This window comes from Ailuropoda melanoleuca, chromosome 15 (genome assembly GCF_002007445.2).
Source record: "Ailuropoda melanoleuca isolate Jingjing chromosome 15, ASM200744v2, whole genome shotgun sequence".
In the NCBI taxonomy this organism is placed as follows: Eukaryota; Metazoa; Chordata; class Mammalia; order Carnivora; family Ursidae; genus Ailuropoda; species Ailuropoda melanoleuca.
In genome coordinates, this window is record NC_048232.1 from 65477904 (window position 1) to 65500308 (window position 22405).

The 22405-nt window shown below is 38.0% G+C and overlaps 1 protein-coding gene across 2 annotated transcripts in view; it reads right to left on the bottom strand.

The window, feature by feature from the left end:
- Positions 1-22405, bottom strand: part of FGD6 (FYVE, RhoGEF and PH domain containing 6) — a 110971-nt gene that overhangs the window by 48109 nt on the left and 40457 nt on the right. For both annotated transcript variants that reach the window (XM_002919242.4, XM_019799675.2), the window contains exons 4-5: positions 10217-10284; positions 10099-10129 (exon numbers count right to left, since the gene is read on the bottom strand). In XM_002919242.4, coding sequence (XP_002919288.1) covers positions 10099-10129; positions 10217-10284 — 99 coding nt within the window. The remainder of the gene's footprint in view (positions 1-10098; positions 10130-10216; positions 10285-22405) is intronic.

Below are 22405 nucleotides of genomic sequence, written 5' to 3' on the forward strand. Positions count from 1 at the left end.
TTCACCCTATCTGGAGGCCCACCCTCAGGGGATAAGTAAAACAATAGTGGAATCTGTTCCAAAGTCCTTAGGACTCAAAAACAGAGACTGTTCCTTCTCAGAAACAGTAGGTCTAATTAAAACCTTAAAGCAAAGGTTGGGTAAAACAGACTCTACTAGGCTTCATCTTCCTTTATCTTTGTTTCTAACTACTTTCCCTTCAGGGATTCACTGGGCAAATGAAACAGACAAGAAAGATACCGGTTTCTCCCCCCTCCCCCCTTCCCTTCAACTACTTGCCTCCAACTCACATACATTAACCACAGGCACTTCTTATGCTTCTTGTGAAGGACAAAAACCTTATGTAACATTTAAAAGTACATGAAAGGATTCCTTTCTTACTTAAAGGATGGTAATTTCAGATGATTCAAATCCTCCTGTGCTGAACAGGTGCTAACAAACCCTTCGCTCAGGCTTCAGTACCTGGGACTAACTTTATTGGTCCAACAGTCACATTGGCCCAAAGGAACCAAGTACTTAGAGCAGTAATGAAAGAACTACTTTTACAGCTAATTACTGTAATATAAAATAGGAATCTGTAACTTGCATAAACTCCAATCCATAAAACCACACAAAACATCTCCAGAAACCAAATGGATATTGGCCAAATTCCACCTCCCAGCAGCTTGTTTCTGTTAGCATTCACATTTACTAAGAGAAAATAGAGCTACTTAATGCTTTTCAAAGTCATTAGATTTTTCCATCAGGCAGAACTACAGAATATATTTACATGTCACAAATAACTTCCTCAATTGTAATAGCATTCAAAGCCCAGTTAAACATCTTCTATAGTACTTACTTTCTCTTTTTGGTACCAGTTTTATGATTAATATAACTTAAACGCAAAAATTCCTTGTTCAGTAAGGCAATAAACACTGCCCCTTCTTCTGGTAGAATAAATGATGAACATGTTTGTCCCCTGGCAGCAAGACGACTTTTATTTTCCAGTTGGAAGATACTTCCTCAGTCACAACAGTGAACGGTAGCCATTAGCAGCTAAGCAGCTTAAGGACCCTATTTGACACAACTTTTGCCAGACTCTTGCATTCCATATGTCTGCCACCATTGCCAAAAGGGAAACTTGTTTATTTAAGAAACATTCAACAGGGGCGCCTGGGTGGCACAGTGGTTAAGCGTCTGCCTTTGGCTCAGGGCGTGATCCCGGCGTTATGGGATCGAGCCCCACATCAGGCTCCTCTGCTATGAGCCTGCTTCTTCCTCTCCCACTCCCCCTGCTTGTGTTCCCTCTCTCGCTGGCTGTCTCTATTTCTGTCGAATAAATAAATAAAAACTTTAAAAAAAAAAAAAAAAAGAAACATTCAACAGAGGCCAGCCAAATTCACACTGGGCAGACCAGTGAGATGGCCACCTCTAACTGGAGGCATCTGTCACATATCAAAGTGTCACTTTTTCCAGGATTACTGGATGATGGCAGGTAGCTCTGGATGAAGTAGAGGCCCATACTGACCTTGTTAAAATTATAAGTAGCACAACAAAATATAATAGAAATTTAATAATTAAAAGAGCAAAAGAACAATTAATAGAGATTATAGAAATTTAGAGTTTCTATCTAGCTATCTATTACAAATTATTCCCAGGACCCAGGAAGTTACATATTTTTTTTAAAGGATTTTATTTATTAATTTAGAGAAAGAGAGCACATGTGCGCACGTGCACACACACACACAGGAAGGGAGGGGAGCAGAAGAGGAGGGAAAAGGAGCGGGAAAGAATCTCAGGCAGACTCTGGGCTCAGCGTGGAGCCCAATGTGGGGCTTGATCTCACACCCCAAGATCATGACCTGAGCAAAGTCAAGAGTTGGACATTTAATTGACTGAACAAGCCGAGTGCTACAGGAAGTTATATATTCTAAGCAGGCATTACCAGGGCCATCAATTATTCTTCATTGTACCTTTTTGAAAACAGGAAAGGCTACCTCTTACCCCACACCAATGCAACTCACACCAAGGCCTTCATAATTGCACACAGCAGCTCTGGCCCAAAGCTCGTCCCCTCGCCTCTTGGGTCACCATCCCTAGAAAGCAATGTACTATGGCCCCAGTGTCAGATGTAACTAATTCACACAAGAACTACACGCAGAATCTTTAACTTCTCAGCTCTTCGTGAACCTCAACCATTTCCAGAACTGGTGCCACTAGGAGGAAAACATTTTTTTTTTTTAAATAAAAAGGATAATTACAACATATGTCTGGTTATTTTTCTAAATGCTAACAGCCAGGATAATTTGGGAAAGTGTGATGACACTTAAGAGCCAGAGGCAAAACTATTTTTGGGCAGAAGAATTTAAATTCCCCAACACCTCCTGGACTAAATCAGTGAGGATGCAAGACCACACGACTGGCACGTCAAAAATTAGATCCAGAGTATACTTCTCCACACTGGAAAAGCTGGGTAATTAAAATGGAAGGGGTGTGGGAACTGGGGTGTGAAAATGTGAGGCAAGCAACAGAGTTTACTGATATCAACCACATGTACTTCAGTCTATGCTTCCAACATAGAACCCACCAAAGATTCTGTATGTAAAACGGAACCACCTACAGTTTCTGATTACAGTAACCAAATGTGTGTTCAACTTGGCATTTTTAGAAACAGAAATAGGCTCCTGAATTATAAAGCATATCATAACATTATTCTAAATAATTCCAAGAAAACCTACAAATGAGAACCAGATCAACTTCTAAAACACATTCAGTTCCTTTGAGGTATTAACATACTAGCCTTACAAGCTCTGATCACTTGGGCAAGACCTAAGCAAAAATCAATGCAAATCAAGTCATGTATTAACATCTAAAGCAGGGAAACACAAAACAGATGGTCTTATTTGTCGGGTCAGGCTTTACATCTCTGTTCCAAAGAGAAGTAAGCGACTTAATTAAGCTGTCCGGACTGGGCTTCCTGACCTGAGGGCATTACTTAACCACTATGATGACCCAGTGGATTATAAAGACTAAATGGACATATGGACGGGTAGGGAACTCTGCAGGGCTCCCTGCCTTCATAAAGGTTATTAAGAAACACTTCATATTAAGCAAAAGCAAAGCAGCTGCGAAGGTCAAAGAGCTTTGATAAATATGCAGAAAGGGGTGTGAAGCTATGAAGTAAATGTAGAGAGGGTAGAAAGTCCTAACATTAACAATTTGATTTTGTCCTTAAATTAAAATATCTGACCAATGAAATGATTCTTCCCTCTCAATATGCTCAGACCTTTTGAAGCATAGTCATCAATGCGAGCAAACTGTATAAAACATGACCAAAACCAGTCCTTTATCTCCAGTCTCTAATTCCCTTAACAACATCAATAGGAAATAATCATAATATATCCTATCTAGCTTCATTCTACTCTTTAGAAGAGGAAAAACTAGAATTTCTCTGGTTTCTTGGGCCAACTGAAAGAATTCTGAAAACAAGCTCATATACCCAATGATATACTACTATTCCCTATACAGCATGCTAGAAAGTTCAAGTAATAATTTTTAAATCAATTTCTGAACAATCACTAAGTGCAAGGTATCAGAGAGACCAGAGTTCAAAGTCTGGCTTTGCCATTTAATAGTGGGTTACTTTTGGCAAATAGTTTCCTTCATTTAAGAAACAGAAATAAGATCCATTTGATAGGGTTGTTATGAGGATTAAAACAGACAATTTATGTAACATAGTTTAAGCATGTTTCAAGGCACACAGAGTGTGTTCAGCAGAAGGCCGTTTATTTAAGTAAACAAGATTTGATTCATAATGATCACATGAATCTCATTTATGATCCACAAGTCCCTAAAAGTCTGGAAAGAGAACACTGAAGTAGAGGCATGTCACGAGAAGGAAATGCCAAACCAAAGTAGGGAAAACAAACACCTCAGCAGTAAGACAAAGGGGCTCTTAACAATGAACTTCATTCAGTGAAGGGCAGTCACATGAAGGAAGCGGCTCAAAAAGGTTAGGCAGCCATGTGAACAGACTCTAAAACAGAATTCTTTACCACTAAAGAACAAATAAATGGTAATTAAATGGTTAACAAGACTCAAAAGACAGGGTGTATTCAGCAGAAAATGAAGTTATTTTGAGATGGGAAAAACTGAAAGGCTCTGTGAGAAAGTCTTCTATTCTTTTTTATAATGCATTTAAAAAAAAGAAAAGATATATCCTAGTTACTAACAGACATATAGATGTCCAAGTAACTTTGCCTCCAACTCTATGGATTTTATTGAGAGTCCTTCAAATTTTTAAGGTAACTGTGTCCCAACCTAAAGAAATGAGTGAAGCAAAGATGGTTCTTTACCAGTATCCCTTTACTACTTCATCTTTGTCAAAAAAGACCTCAAAGTCTCTGATCATTCCCTTGCAAAATATATATATATATATATATATTTTTAAAATCATGCTATTTGGACATTCATAAAATAAATTTATAAAGCTGTTTATTAAACCAGTCTCCCAACAAAGGGAAAATAAGATAACAAAAACAACAACAAAAAATTGTATCACTTGCACTGAACTATATTAAGTAAGGTGTGTTACCCATAAAATGTGCACTTATATACAATACAATAGCAACCTCTGGATTGGACAACTTCTGCTACAACAGGGAAAAAAAAATATAAATAACTAGAGTTTTACCAAGTACTATTTTATTCATCAGTTGTCTATCATTCATTCAACAAATATGAATTTACTGGGATAAGAATCAATGAAACGTAAAAATCCCTATCTTCATGGAACTTACCTTCTAGTGGAGGAAAAAAGTTAATAGGGTCTATTTCAGGAACAAACTATTTTGACTGATTTGATTAAAAGTTTATTTGATAACATCATAATTAAATAGCATGCATTTTAATTTATATAAATAAGTTCTGAATAACAGAGCAATTTATCTTAAAGGCCCTCCACTTAACCTGCAGCTAAATCTATTTAAGTGTTTAACATTTATTTTGCATGATCTCATTTAATTGTCACATCCACTTTATTATTTTTTTTAAGATTTTATTTTTTGTTTACATAATCTCTACACCCAGTGTAGGACTCAAACTCACAACCCCAAGATCAAGAATCACATACTCCACTGAATGAGCCAGCCAGGTGCCCCATCATCACACAAACTTTATGCGATTATTATTATTATTCCCATTTTCAAGAAGAAACCAAGGCTTGACTAATTTGTCCAAGAGCACATAGTGGCAGAGGCAGAATTCTTAATCACTGATCAATTAGTCACACTCATTCATTCAACAAACGTTTACTGAAAGCCTTTCAACGAACAGGAATGATGCTTGGTGCTGGAGATATGATCCCTGCCCTCACCTAGCTTACATTTTAGTAAAGTAGACCAAAATAAACAAGGAAGCAAACAAATATACAAATTATATTAAACGCCAAGAAGAACACAAAGGGAAAGTGAAAGAGATAAGGATGGTCAAGGAAGGCCTCTCTGAGGAGGTCGCATTAAGACCAAATTGGGAGGATTAAGAAAAAACTAGCTATGAATGAGATGAAGAGCAAAGATTCCAGGAAACTGCATTAGCGAAAGCTGTGAGCCAGAAGAATCTTAGCACCAAACTAAGACCTGGAAGAAGGCCTGTACGGTCAGAACATGGTCAGTGAGTGAGAGAACACCCTTCCTGCCCCAGCATCTCATCTTAGTTAGAGGCCAAATCACATAGCACCTTTTAGGCAGAGGGAATCATAATTTAATGACTGAACAAGAGAAAAGGAAATCTACTAATAATCATTATGCCAAGACAATAACCAGGACTATCAAAAGCAGATGGGGATATAAGGCCATTCTATTTACTAGCCTTGGGGAGTAACACGGACTTTTTCTTAATGCAATGGGAATCATTTAAAGGGTTTTAAGCAGGGGAGTGACATGTTCTAATACATATTCTAAGAAAATCACTCTTGAAATTTTATAAGAAAAAAAATCGTTTAAGAAACAGATTGGGAAAAGGGTGAGAATGGAAACAGGAGCCCCTGTGAGGAGGCTGGCATGGTCGTCTGTGTAAGAGATGATATTCTGGACTAAGTTCGTGGCAGTAAAGTGGAAATAGAATCAGTAGGTTTGCTGATGGGTTGGCTGGAGAAGTGAGTGAGAAGGAGAAATAAAGAACAAATCCTAGTTTTCTGGCTTTGGCAGCCATAGGGATGACGCTACCATTTTGAAAAGGTAAACACTGGTATTGGGTACTGACTTAGAGACACTGTACACCACTGGACCTTTTAAAAACTCTAGTTCTGGGGTACCTGGCTGGCTCAGTCAGTGGAGCCTGTGACTCTTGATCTTGGGGTTGCAAGTTCGAGCCCCACGTTGGGTGTAGAGATTATTTAAAAAAAAAAAAATCTATTTTCAAGTCCAGGAGCTCATGGCAGATTAGCGCACAACATATATCACAAAAAACCCTAATTGTAAAGTCTTGCCACTGCTGCTACAGGCCCAAGTTTTCCTCACAAACACTAGGCAGATGAATCAAAGACCCTAACTGAATATGCTGGCTCCTAGAATCTTGAGTTGATTTTAAACTGCATGCTTCCATCCAAGCCTACTTTCTTCCAATGTCATAATAGCTTAAATGATGAAATTCTCTGGTCTAGATTTTAAGTTTTTTTTCTATGAGCTATGTCACCTAGTTCAGCAAATTTTAAACAAAGAAATGTCAGTGAGCTACAGTGATATATTGAAGTGATATATAAAGTGTTAGCTACAGTGACAAATTTAAATTTTAAAAATACTGGACATATTGGACAGTGCAGATACTGAGCAATTCTGTCATCACAGAAAGATTTATTAATGCTATTCTAGAGTCTCTAATACAGAAAACTATTCATGGGAAATCATGTGTAACTGAAACAATAGCTTCTCGAACCAAGACACTTGGATACGTGGTTGATTAAAAAAAAAAATCCACTGGATTATCTAAAGCCTGTTATTTAGATATTTCAAAGCAGTCATATTCTAGGATATAACACAGACATGAACTCATTTATATGAAGTCAGATGGCAGCAGTGCTCAGGATTAAAACTATCCATGTGCTACCTTTGTGGGGTCCTTTTGGTAGAAGGGTAAATATGAATTTAACAGTGTGGTGGCGGTAGTGAAATGAAACAAGAGACTCTTTTGACTTCACCCACATTATGCTGGTAATAGCTCTCACCTGGCTAATGCTCTGGTTTTAAAATTCCCATCAGAGCTGGGCTGTGCTGAGTTAACATTTGCACATACCAGACAGGATGTTAACATGAGGTTGGCAGATGATCTACTCTCACTCCTACATTAAAGGCTTAGGAGGTTTTGAAAATGTACAAGTAAGTGGGTTTTGGATGATTCACTCTGTTCAACACCATCTGGGAAGAGGCCAAGGCCATCCATGACATCTATCAGATCTGAGATGATATGGGAAATACTTCAGTCTGGCTGTCCATTCTTACAGTGTTTATGATTTGTTCTAAAAATACAGGGCTAAGAAAAGATACACAGTTTTAAATAATCAAATAAATAAACTAATGAAGATTCTGTCTGTTTTTAGAGGAGGAGAGAGGGAACACATATGAGTGCATGCAGGTGAGAGGGAGGGAGGAGGGGCAGAGGGAGGGAGAGAATCTTAAGCAAGCTCCACACCCAGCACAGAGCCTGGGGTTCCGTCTCACGACCCTGAGAGCCTGACCTGAGCTACGCAGGGACCCCATTAAACTAATGAAGCTCTTAACTGCTTCTCTACCTACTGGAATCAGAACTTTCCTCATTAAAATGAATTAGTTCAGAGGGAAAAAGGCATCTGGAAGGGATAGAATTATAAAAAAGGCTACTGTTTGATAACAAAATGAATGATTGGAAGAATTCTATAAGGGAAGATGAAGGGGGTAATAAAAGGCAATTTGAGCACCTACTGTATACTGTGTACAATACCAGGCTCTTTCACATACTTTATTCCACGGATTCCTCACAACCAGAGAGATCAGTATTTGTATCCCCATCTTACAAATGAGGAAAGCTAGGCCAAAGGGTTAGACTACTTTCTGAAATTCACAAAACTATTAAGAAACAGAATTGGGGCGCCTGGGTGCTTAGTCGGTTAAGCATCCGACTCTTGGTTTTCGCTCAGGTCATGATCTTAGGGTCTTGAGATCAAGCCATGCAACAGCTCCCCACTTAGCAGAGAGTCTGCTTGGGGTTTCTCCCCCTTTGCCCCCCCCCACTCACACTTGCACGCCCTCTTACCCTCCCTCCCTCTCTCTCTCAAAAATAAATAAATAAAGCCTAAAAAAGAAAAAAGAAAAAAAAGGAAACAGAATCTACTTAGGCAGGATAGACACCGATATTTTTGCAACATTCTCAAGTGTGGTCCTTAAATTGTTATTGGTCTGCAAAGATATTAGTAAGAAGGGTAAATAAGGGATTGGAAACTTTTATGTCAGTTTGGCAGTTCTAGGAATCTATTGTATTTTACAAAAGTTCTGGTCCAAGATGGATTGGAAATTTTAAAATCCAGTCCCTCACCAGATTCTGAGAAACACTATACTAGCCTATAAGCAGTATGAGGGCTGGGACTCTGCTGTTCATCATGGAATCTTCAACATGTGTTCCATGCAAGATTTGCTAAAATACTGCGCTGAAGTTCCAACTCAAGTTTTTCTGGCTCCATAGCACTGTTAGCCTCCATGAGCTTACCAGTTGAAAGCTTAAAATTTCCTCAGAGAGGTCCTATTTCTATTTAAACATGTTGATCAGAAAATATGTCAAATAAGTACAATTTGTTTCTCCTACAGATATGTTGAGATTTCCAGAAAAAGGAAATTTAGCTTTTTTCTTTTTCCTCTACAACTATTTAAACAATAGAGAGGTTTGGTAAAAAATGGAATTTATTCAGTTCAAAATAGAGTTTATTTTGAAAAGTTATTTATTCATCATGTTGTTACGTATTTGAAATGACAATATACTTCAAACTCAACAAATCTGTTTGAGTGACCAAATACCATGCTATAATTTTTAAAAATGATTTAGAAAGAGAACTAAGCAATGCAGTCAAGAGTTATGTAAGAAACTATTCACAGGACAGTAATTTCTCAAAATAAATTAGTGATGTTAAGAATTGCTTTAGAAAAGTTTTCCAAAACTAGAGATTTTTCACACAGAAATTAGAGTTCCAGGTTTCCATTGTACCAAGTATAGAGCACAGAGATTCATTTAGTGAATGTGAATCACCTGTAAGTGCACCCCACTTTTCATGTCCACATATATCTTAAAAGGAAAACTGAAAATAATGATACTCAAAGAGACATTAATGGGTGTGAACCTACCATTTCTCAGTAATTAAGTTTAAGATGATGTTAATAATTATACCATCTAAGTAAATTTTCACTTCAATTTCTTTCTTCATTGTTTCCTCTACCTTACCCTTCTTTTGTTAAGTCTTAATAACTTGCCAAAATATAACTGGAACAAGGTAGGATTAAAAGTGCTTTAACTTCCAATGCATAATGAAACTTGTAAAAACCTGCAGGTGCAAAAAAGTGCATGAGAAAAATGAATATGTTGTCAGACACCATAATTGTTTCCCAACAGGTTCGTTCAAGTTGACAATTATAAAAATTGAATACAGAACTTTAAAAAGTTAGTTGTAAAAATGTCTATTTTAAGTGTCTATTTCTGGGAGCGGATTCAGATAGTATAGTTTTGAACACTGATCATGACATTCTTTATACCCTGCTAGTGCAAAATTCTGATAGACATCTTCTGCAAATGCCCAAGAAGAAATATTACCACTCTAAAAACTTTATTATGAACACAGAAAGTTTGGAAACTTTGGAAATATTGATATAAAGGTTCTATTTTTTGGAAACCATCTGGGTATACCACACACACAATAGATACATACATTTCAGAAAATATCTACATTCACATATCTATGAATTTAAACATATAACCATATATTAAAAGGATATATATATACATGTTAAGTATATTTAAGTCATGCTGAAAATTTGTTGACATAGGGAAAGATGCAAAAGGGGGACAGTCTCAGACTTTAAGAAGATATTTGTAGATACTCACAATATGCAACAGTTTTAACACATCCACAAACCTGTAAAAGACAACAATAAAAGAAACGTTTTAAATGAGCCAATGGGGAAAAATATATGGTCTTCTGAATTATAAACTGAATACCTACACCTTCTCTGAGCTCATGATCTCCTTGGCGATATGATGGACTTTACTTTTCATTCCAGTATCTTCATCCTGTGGATGAGTGCATTAAGAAAGTATGAACTCGTAGAAAGATAAGCAAGATCAGCTTTGAGCTAGTCAGATGTAAATTCAAGCTCTGATACTTACAGGTTTCTGATTAGAACACATTTCATACTATATAACATCTCATATGGAAACATGGAGAACTAGATGCACTTACTGAAGGGTAATACAGGAAGAGCTGAGAGCAATTGCTGATCCTCACTGTTACCAGCACTGGACAGATCGACTGCCCCGAGGAGCCTGAGCCTTGGTGGAGCACAAGCCAATGGTTCAAAACTGAAAAGTCATATTGTGCAGGGGAAATGACTCCTACAGATATTAACCTGGGAATTCATCACTACCCTGAATTTCTTTTTTAATATCTGCTGGTAATCATGACATTTCCTCACAAAGATTCACTGCTAAACAAATAGCCAGATATAGCTCCCCTCCTCTCCCTTCAAGATTTAACAAATCCCCAAATTCTGCAATATCTGGTTTAAAACACTTCATGAAACAAATTGTTATATACAACATTAAAGTTTCCCTCCCCCTCCAAGAGTAAATCTAATCTTCCATGTTTTCTTATTTTAGTACAGAAAAGCTTAAATACGATATAAAAAAAAAACCCTAACCCTTCCATTAGAATATAAATATTGTTATGCAAAAAATATTCAAGGTAGGTTATGAAACCAACTACTTACAAAAATAATCTTTAAAGAGCAATCAGTTATTAATTCAGAATGCATTATTACTGCAGTCTAGTTAGTCTAGGATATTTTGCCTTGCTACTTGACCTTAGCTCCCAAACTCTATCTTTAAAGGAACAATTAGAGAGATGAATTTGACCTCCATCCCCATTATTATTCCGCTTTTCTAAGACAAGTTGTTGAATGACTGTGACCAACAGACTGGTTAAGTTTTGCTCAACTGAGCAAGATGCAGCATAAGTTACTCAGCTCCATTCGCCAGCTAACATTCATCAGGAAGCAGTCTTAAGCAAAGCGTGATCTTGCAGACCATGTATCAGTCATGTGCTAATAACCATGTCTGTGTACACACACACTCACACTCACACACACACACACACACACACACACACACACACAACTTACTTTGAAAAATTAAGCCAAGTTATTGTTTTCCTATTATAATTGGTTTCATCATCTGTAGCTAGAAAGTTTAATATTTATAAAACACACTGTATCTTTTTAAAATCAAAAGCCAGAAGAAATGCATTAAAAATGAAAAACGGGGTGCCTGGCTGGCTCAGTTGGCAGATCACGAGACTCTTGATCTCGGGGTTGTGGGTTTGAGCCCCACGCCGGGTGCAGAGATTACTTAAAAATTAAAATAAAAAAATCTTAAAAAAAAAAAAAAAAGAAAAACAAACCTAAACCACTGAGAGAACTAAAACCTTAACTCAGCACTCTTATTTTCAAATGATGTGAGGTCCCGTAAAGGTCAAGAGGTGCTCTTAGCAGAGCTTTAATGAAACCTAGGTATGGGGTGCCTGGGTGGCTCAGTTGGTTAAGCACCTGCTTTTGGCTCAGGTCATGATCCCAGAGTCCTGGGACGGAGCCCTGTGTCTGGCTCCCTGCTCAGCAGGGAATCTGCTTCTTCCCTCTCCCTCTGCCCCTCCCCTCTGCCTGTGCTAAAAAAAAAAAACTTAAAAAAAAAAAAAAAAAAAAGAAAGAAACGAAACCTAGGTACACTGTAGATGGTAAAGCATTTGACTAGCTGAGCCACCTAAAATGTGCACCACCTTTATACAAAAATTTCAAGTAGGTATACTTTATTTTTGGCATCCTTTATTTCCTTTTTTCTTTTTAAAGATTTATTTATTTATTTATTATTGAGAGAGAGAGAGCAAGCATGCATGCAAGCAAGCTTGGGGTGGGGGGTGGTGCACAGAGGGAGAGGAGGAGAGAGAATCTCAAGCAAACTTTGCACCAAGGGTAGAGACCAACTTGGGGCTCAATCTCATGACCCTGAGACCATGACCTGAGCTGAAACCAAGAGTTGGATGCTTAACGGACTAAGCCACCCAGGCGCCCCTCCTTTCCTCTTTGTGTAACTCTGCACTTGTTAAGTCTCTACTCCAAACATTTTTTTCCTCTTCAGGACCTTGTGCTGCCAGGCATCATTTAGAGAGAACTCTCTGGTGACTCCATAATAAATGTTATCCCCAGGGAGATATCATGCTTCTGTCCCAGCAAGGGACGAAAAGACTTTAAGTTAGAAAAACAATTTCAGTAGGCCTGACATTCCTTATCTGTAAAATGAAAGTGTTGAATTTGCAACTTTAAAATCTTAAGATTCAAACGTTCAGTATCTCAGGTGTCTCAATGCAAGTCAGTGAGAAAGAGGGTGATGGTGATTCAGAGGCAGCTCTGGAGCTGGTGACTATGAAGTAGGTGTTTCCTTTCTAGAAGCTGAGATTGTAAACTTTGGGGGGGAAATGGTGAGTACTGGCATAAAGACAAATGTGTAGATCGATGGGAAAAAACCTGACAGAAGCAAGCCCTTAAATTTTGTCAATGGATTCTTGACAAAGTTGTCAAGGCAATTCAATGGAAGAAAGGATTTTTTTTCCTTTTCAACATATGGTTGAAAATTGTTGGGCCAATTAGATATCTGTAAGCAAAAAGATGAATTTATAAGCTAACTGATACCACATACAAAAATTAAAAATGTATCCTGGACTTAAATGTAGGAGCTAAAACTATAAAACTTCTAGAATAAACCTTTGCGGCCCTGTATAGGGTAACAGTTTTTAGATATAACACCAAAGGCATAATCCATAAAAGAAAAAACACTGATAAACTAAACATAGATTTAAAACTTTCAGGTTTAAAAAGACACCAAAAAGAAAATAAAAAGATAAGCCCTAGGTGGTAAGAAAATATTTGCAACCATGGTTCTGTGTCCAGTATATGTAAGATGTGAACAGACATTTCATTACATCCGTAAAAATAGCCAGTAACTTCATGAAAAGATGCTCAATATAATCAGTCATCAGGGAAATGCACATTAAAACCACAGTGTGATTCCACTTCATACCCACAGAACGGTAATAAAAAAATCAGAAAATAGCGGGGCACCTGGCTGGCTCAGTCAAAAGAGCATGTGACTCTTGATCTTGGGGTCATGAGTCTGAGATTACTAAATTACTAGATACTGAAGTACTAGATTACAAAAAAATAAATAAATAAACTCAAAAAAAATCAGAAAATAGCAGGTGTTGGTGAGGATGTGGAGAAACGGAAATCTTTATCTAATGCTGGCGGAAATGGGAGCCTTTATTCATATATTGTGATTGGAAGTTTTAGCTGTCTCCTAATAGATCACTAAAGGCAGAATTTGTATTGCTTACCCTCCTTGTTATTCTGAGATCATTCCAAGAGGAAGGAGTGACCACCATCCTTACTCCATCATTTAAAAATCTATAGTAACTGACAATCCATCATTTGATAGCAAGGTTAGTAGGAGAAAACAGTTCTACCCTCAGCTGATTCATTGCTCTACAGTTAAATTTGAAAACATTACTAATCATTAGAACCTCTAGGATGCTCTTCAATTTCAGATTCCCATTGAACTGTCTTGGAAATTCTGATTCTGTAGGTCTGAGATGGTGCAGGAAAGTGGCTGTCATAAGATGAAATTAAAGATAATTTTTTTAAAAAGCCCCAGCCTTCAATAAGTGAATAAGGAGAGCATATCAAAAACACAAATAACTACACATATAACTATGAAATATGCTGACATCTTGAAGGAGCAAAAGATTGTAATAGGCAGGGGTGTGTAATTCAGGAAAAGATTCACAAAGAATAAAGCATCCAATGACCTTCTGTCACTCCTTAAGCAAGTCATCAAGTGTCTGCATGCTAGAGACTGGAGATACCCAACCATCAAAGTCAGAAACCTGGATTCCTTTCTTCTCCACACTCTATGATCACAACTGAGTCATCAAGTCCTGTCAATTTATCCTTCTGAATCTTTCCTTAAAGCTTCATTGATCCTTACCTCTCCTTTAATGCTGCCTCCTTATTTCTTGCCTACATTACTGCAGAAACCTAAGTAGTTTCCTTGGCTCTAGATTTTACCCCACTGCAATCCAGTCTACACTGCCACGAGAGTAATAGTTCTAAAATGCAAATACAACCACTTAGTTCTCAGGTTGAAACCCATTAGCAACTCCCTATCACCTATGGGCAACAAAGACTCAAGTTTCCTTTGCCTTGTATCTGAGACACTCCACGGTATGTGTAGTTACCTTCACTAGTCCCTTCCTGCTCCCCAGCACTGTATAGTCTCTATGCCAGTCATACTGGAATTACCTTGAGACTCCAAGTGTGCTGTGCCCCTGCGTGTCTGTCCCTATACACCTTTCCTTCTGCTTTGACTTCCCTCCTTATCACTTCTCCCCTCCCCAAAGGTTTCTGCCTGTCACATTCCAACTTATCCTTTAAGATGGCACTCAAAGGTTTTCTCCTTTATGAAAGGCTACCCTGATATTGTCTCCCCACCACTGTCACAGGACAAGTTATTCTCTTATTCATGTAGTACTTACAGAACTTAATCCAGTGGATTGTGTTTAATTGCTGATTTGTTTACTTCCCTCTAGTATAGGACCTTATTTACCCTTGTAACCTTCTGTACGTAGCACAATGTGTGGTTTACTGTGCTGATAGGCAGGAATAAGCAAATGTTTACAAGGGTTGCTGTCACCTCAGAATCTAAGAATGGAGCATACTGCTTTTGAGTATTACATGAAAATGTAATTTAAGAAAAAAACTATCAGGTCTTTATAGACATTTCATCATGTAAAAAAAAAAGGTAGGGGGTTGGCTTAGATGATTAGGGCCTTCTGTGATTCTAAAATTCTAGGAGTCTATGTCTACTTTGCCTTTTAAACTAGGACAACTACAGAGCTAAAGAGGGATAGTAACTACTAGAAGATGATTCAATGAATTACAATCATTTTCAAAGTAGAAAGTCAAAGATAACTAAAAAAACAGAACAAAATAAAAAGTTCTGTATTATCTTCAACTTGGAAGAACAATGACTTATTCTGACCCAAGTTAAAAAATGATGGAAAACTACACCCCACTGTAAAGCCTCGAGAGGCCATATTTGGCATCTCAACTTTTCAGTTAATGACAGTCCTCATTTAAATTACATCGCATTTCAAAGCAGATTGCCTGTTAAATAACTTCATCTCGCAGAAGTACCCTGCTGTGGGAGCTGAAACATTAGCCACAAATGAAATTACTTTGTGAAGATCATAAAATAAGTCAAACAAGTTCCAAAACAGAACCTTTCATCTGAAACCCAGTTTCATGTTCTGATCTCTTGATAATAGCCCAGCTTTGTAAATTCTTTTCTTTTTTTTTTTAAAGATTTTTATTTATTTATTTGAGAGATAGAGACAGCCAGCAAGAGAGGGAACACAAGCAGGGGGAGTGGGAGAGGAAGAAGCAGGCTTCCAGAGGAGGAGCCTGATGTGGGGCTCGATCCCAGAACGCCGGGATCACGCCCTGAGCCGAAGGCAGACGCGTAACGACTGAGCCACCCAGGCGCCCCCAGCTTTGTAAATTCTTAACTGTGTTCTCCTCTATTCATATTTGTTCACTACAAGTAAAATTCAGTGAAATTTATCCATTACTTTTTTCTTCTTTAAAGGTTTTATTCATTTATTTGACAGAGAGAGACAGCAAGAGAGGGAACACAAGCAAGGGGAGCGGGAGAGGGAGAAGCAGGCTTCCCACCAAACAGGGAGCCCAATGCAGGGCTCAATCCCAGGACCCTGGGATCATGACCTGAGCCGAAGGCAGATGCTTAACGGCTGAGCCACCCAGGCGCCCATCCATTACTTTTTAATAGAATTCTTAAAAGGCCTCTGCTATGCTACTCAAGGGCTCTACTAAAAAAGCAGAACACTGAACAACCAGATCTGCCTGAGAAACCTCTTTATCATTAAATTATCCCCAAAATGAGGTAACACCATGGTTAACCTCTAAAGGACAAAGTTCTCTTGGGTTTTGACACCTCTCTTCATGAGGGTACATATCATATCAGCTATTTTACAAAGAAAATTTGGAAAAGAAAGAGGTAGGGAAGTCAATATGCAGGAAAGGTGAACAGTAGTGAATATTCTAACCATAATGAAGGAGAATGAACAGATCTCATTTTCAAATAACCATTTATTAAGCACTGAATGTAAAGACCGAAAAACATAAAACTAAAAACTTGGAACATGAAAAAATAGAGATTACGATGGCTATTCACTACCGTCCCAAAGAAGTTCCATCAACATCATTCAGCTGCTATGGCTTATCCCAAGTTATTAGTAGAGATAGATTTTGGTTAAAAAAGCCAATATAGGGGGCTCCAAGGCAAGTTACATGACCTGTATAAAAAACTCCTTTTCTTCATGTAAAAAAAGAAAGAATAGTACATATGTCATATCTATATACTAGCATGTTTTTAAAGATTAAGTAAACACCTGTACCCACAGTACAAAGACAAGCATAGACATACAGGTGTGGTATGATGTTAATATTCTTCCCCTTCCTGGTAGCACCTTTATCTTTGCAGGAGTATCTTTTTGAACATGTTTGCTCTCCCTTCACAAAGTTAAAAAAAGGGCCCAGTGGCACATATCCTTTATTTTCTCCTCCAACTATGTCTGGCAATTTCATAAGGAAACTAAGGCACATTATCAGCTATGTGCTCATTATATGTCCATGGAATATGGCACCTATTTTGGATTGATTCACAGCCTCCAAAAGATATGCTATAGGCCTAAACCCCACGGACCTCAGAATGTGACTTTTTTTTGGAAATAGGGTTGTTCCAGATAAAATTAGTAAATTAAGATGAAGTTATGTTGGACTAAGATGGGCCCCTAATCTGACTGGTGTCCTCTGAAGAAGAGAAGAGACACAGATATGCACGAAGGGAGGACACTCTGTGACGATGGAGGCTGACTCCAACTCTGTAGCTCTACGCCCAGGAAATGTGAGAACCGCAGGCAAGCCACTAGGAAGAAGAAAGATTCTCTCCTATAGGTTTCAGAGGGAACATGGCCTTGCTGACACCTTGAATTTGGACATCTGGCCTCCAGAACTGTGAAACAATAAACTTCTGTTGTTTTAAGCCACCCAGTTAGTGATACCTTAAAACAGCAGCCAGCACTAGGAAACCAACACAACCTATCATAAATACAAGCCTGGAAGTGTATTACAAGTACCTAATGTGCATAAACAGTCTTGACTTCAGAAGTGTTTTTATAACTATTATTCGGTATGTTACAACTATGTCTCCTGTATGATCCTTGGAATGAATCAGGGGATTACTGTCCCACTGTGTCAACTGAGAAATTGAGGATCAAAGAAATTATAAAAGAAGCTCTCACCTTATGACCTGGCAATTGCACTACTGAGTATTTACCCCAAAGATACAAATGCAGTGATGTGAAGGGGCACCTGCACCCCAATGTTTATAGCAGCAATGTCCACAATAGCCAAACTATGGAAAGAGCCCAGATGTCCATCAACAGATCTCACACACACACACACACACACACACACACACACACACACTGTAATACTGCTTAGCCATCAAAAAGAATGAAATCTTGACATCTACAATGACGTGGCTGGAACTAAAGGGTACTATGCTGAGTGAAGCAAGTCAGTCAGAGAAAGACAACTATCATATGATCTCATTTATATGCAGAATTCAAGAAACAAAACAGGATTATAGGGGAAGAGTGAAAAAAATAAAACAAGACAAAACCAGAGAGAGAGAAAAACCCAAGAGGCTCTTAATCACAGGAAACAAACTAACAGTTGTTGGAAGGGAGGGAGGTGAGGGGATGGGGTAACTGGGTGATAGACATTTAGGGAGAGCACGTGATGTAATGAGCACTAGATATTATATAAGACTGATGAATCACTGATCCCTACCTCAAAAACCAATAATACATTTTAAATTAATTAACTGAAGTTAAATTAAAAAAATAAATAAAATGCCTCAAATAGGGGCACCTGGCTGGCTCAGTCGGAAGAGCACGAGACTCTTGGTCTTGGGTTGCTGAGTTAAGACCATGTTGGATATGGAGATTATTTAAAAATAAAATCTTTAGGGGTGGCTGGGTGGCTCAGTCATTTAAGCATCTGCCTTTGGTTCAGGTCATGATCCCGGAGTCCTGGGATCAAGCCCCGCACTGGGCTCCCTGCTCAGCAAAGAGCCTGCTTCTTCCGCTGCCCCTCACCCCACTCGTGCTCTCGCTCTCTCTCAAATAAATAAAATCTTACAAAAATAAATAAAATAAAATCTTTTAAAAAATTAATAAAAGAAACTCTCTTCCTATGCTTCTATTTCAAAGACATCTGGGTTGATGTATATAGGACTACACCATAGGCATTACTCTGTACAATCTTCTACTTGGTCTTATTGTTTTCCCTATACTGAGATTTTTAAAATAGTTTTATTAAAATATTCACATTACACAAAATGTATTTTTACCCTTCTAAAGTATAAAGCCAATGGTGTTTAATATAATCATCACCACAATCTAACTTTAGAACATTTTCATCATCCCCAAAAGAAACTCCATGCCTATTAGCAGTCACTCCTCATCCTCCCTTCTGTCTACCCCCTGCAACTATTAATCTATTTTCTGTTTCTATGGAAGTGCTTATGCTGAGCATTTCATATAAATGGAGTCATGTAACATGTGGTCTTTTGTGATTGACTTCTTTCACTTATCCAATTCCTAAGGTTCATCCATGTTGTAGATGCATCAGCACCTGTTCTAACTGCTAAGTAATACTCAATTCTGTGGATATACTGCATTTGTTTATACATTCATCCACTGATGGATCAATTTATCAGCTGAGGGGCATTTGAGTTCCTTCCATTTTTTGGCTATGATGAGTTATGCTGCTATGAACATTTTGTACAAAGATTTTTTCTGGACATGTTTATTTTCATGTGGGTATATAACAAGGAGTAGAATTGCTGGTTTATATGATAACTCTAAATTTAACATTTGGAGGAACTGCCAGACTATTTTCCAAAGAGGCTGTACATACCATTTTACATTATCACCACCAATGTATAGGGATTCCAATTTCTCCATATTCCTGGCAATTTGTACATCTTCTTTGAAAAAATGACTATTTTTAGCCCATTTTTTTCTTTCTTAATTTAAATTCAATTAATTAACACATAATGTATTATTGGCTTCAGGGGTACAGGTCTGCAATTCATCAGTCTTATATAATACCCAGTGCTCATTACAACACATACCTTCACCAATGTCCATCACCCAGTTATCCCATCCCTCCAACCCCTGCCCTCCAGGAACCCTCAGATTGTTTCCTATGATTAAGAGTCTCTTATGATTTGTCTCCTTCTCTGGTTTCATCTTGTTTCATTTTTTCCTCTCCTTCCCTAATATCTTCTGTTTTGTTTCTTAAATTCCACATATCAGTGAGATCATAATTGTCTTTCTCTGACTGACTTATTTCACTTAGCATAATACTGTTTAGTTCCATCCATGTCATTGCAATGGCAAGATTTCATTTTTTGATAGTTGCATAATATTCCATTGTATATATATATACACCACATCTTCGCTATCCACTCATCTGTCAGTGGAAATCTCAGCTCTTTCCATAGTATGGCTATTGTGGACATTGCTGCTATAAACACTGGGATGCAGCTGCCCCTTCGGATCACTGCATTTCTATCTTTGGGGTAAATAAGGAGTAGTGCAACTGATAGATTGTAGGGTAGCTCTATTTTCAACTTTTTGAGAAACATCCATACTGTTCTCCAGAGGGGCTGTACCAGCCACTTTTAATGTATGTTGGATCCTATTGGCTAGTATCTTTGTGAGAATTTTTGCATCCATGTTCATCAGGGATATTGGTCTGTAATTCTCCTTTTTGGTGGGGTCTTTGTCTGGTTTTGTGATCAAGGTAATGCTGCCTCCTAGAAAAGAGTTTGGAGGTTTTCCTTCCATTTCCATTTTTCTGAAACAGCTTCAGAAAAATAGGTATTAATTATTTAAATGTTTGGTAGAATTCCCCTGAAGCCATCTGGCCCTGGACTCTTCTTTGCTGGGAGATTTTTTATTACTGCTTCAATTTCCTTGCTGGCTATGAGTCTGCTCAGGTTTTCTATTTCTTCCTGTTTCAGTTTTGGTAGTTTATATGTTTCTAGGGATGCATCCATTTCTTCCGGATTGCCTAATTTGTTGGCATATTGTTGCTAATAATATGTTCTTATAATTGTTTGTATTTCTTTGGTGTTGGTTGTGATCTCTCCTCTTTCATTCATTTTATTTATTTGGGTCCTTTCTCTTTTCTTTTTGGTAAGTCTGGCCAGGAATTTATCAACCTTATTAATTCTTTCAAAGAACCAGCTCCTAGTTTTGTTGATCTGTTCTACTGTTCTTTTGGTTTCTATTTCATTGATTTCTGCTTTAATCTTTATTAATTCTCTTCTCCTGCTGGGTTTAGGCTTTATTTGCTGTTCTTTCTTCAGATACTTTAGGTGTAAGATTAGCCTGTGTATTTGAGACCTTTCTTGTTTCTTGAGAAAGGCTTGTATTGTTATATACTTCCCTCTGAGGACCGCCTTTGCTGCATCCCAAAGATTTTGAACAATTGTGTTTTCATTTCCATGAATTTTTTAAAAAATATTTTATTTATTTATTTAGAGCGAGAGAGCAAGCACAAGTGGGGGGGAGGGGCAGAGGGAGAACCAGACTCCCTGTTGAGCAGGGAGCTCGATGAAGGGCTCAATCACAGAACCCTGAGATCATGACCTGAGCTGAAGGCAGACGCTCAACCAACTGAGCCACCCAGGCGCCCCAATGTTACCAAGAATTTTTAAAATTCTTCTTTAATTTCCTGGTTGACCCATTCATTCTCTAGTACGATGCTCTTTAGCCTCCAAGTATTTGAGTTCTTTCCAACTTTTCTTTTGTGATTGAGTTCCAGTTTCAAAGCATTGTTCTCCAAAAGTATGCAGGGAATGATCCCAATCTTTTTGTACCAGTTGAGACCTGATTTGTGACCCAGGATGTGATCTATTCTGGAGAATGTTCCATGTGCATTTGATAAGAATGTGTATTCTGCTCCTTTAGGATGGAATGTTCTGAATATATCTGTGAAGTCCATCTGGTCCAGTGTGTCATTCAAAGTCCTCATTTTCTTGTTGATCATCTGCTTAGATAATCTGTCCATTGCAGTGAGGGGGGTGTTAAAGTCCCCTACCATTAGTATTATTGTTGATGTGTTTCTTTCATTTTGTTATTACCTGGCTTATATAATTGGCTGCACCCATGTTAGGGGCATAATTATTTACAATTGTTAGACATTCTTGTTGGATAGACCCTTTAATTATGATATAGTGCCCTTCCTCTTATTGATACTCTTGGTTTAAAATCTAATTTGTCTGATATAAGGATTGCCACTCCAGCTTTCTTTTGATGTCCATTAGCATATAAATGGTTTTCCACCCCTTCACTTTCAATCTGGAGTTGTCTTTGGGTCTAAAATGAGTCTCTCGCAGACAGCTTATCGATGGGTCTTGCTTTTTTATCCCATCTGATACCCTGTGTCTTTTGATTGGGGCATTTAGCCCATTTACATTAAGGGTAACTATTGAAAGATATGAATTTAGTGCCATTCTTTTGCCTCTAAAGTGGCTGTAACTGTATGTTGTTTCTGCTCCTTTCTGGTCTATGTTACTTTTCAGCTCTCTCTTTGCTTACAGGACCCCTTTGAATATTTGTTGTAGGCTGGTTTGGTGATCACAAATTCTTTTAGTTTCTGTTTGTCCTTTTTATCACTCCTTCTATTTTGAATGACATCCTAGCTGGATAAAGTATTTTTTTTTTTAAGATTTTATTTATTTATTTGACAGAGAGAGACAGTCGGCGAGAGAGGGAACACAAGCAGGGGGAATGGGAGAGGAGGAAGCAGGCTCCCAGCGGAGGGGCCCGATATGGGGCTCGATCCCAGGACTCTGGGATCATGCCCTGAGCCGAAGGCAGATGCTTAACGACTGAGCCACCCAGGCACCCCTGGATAAAGTATTCTTGGCT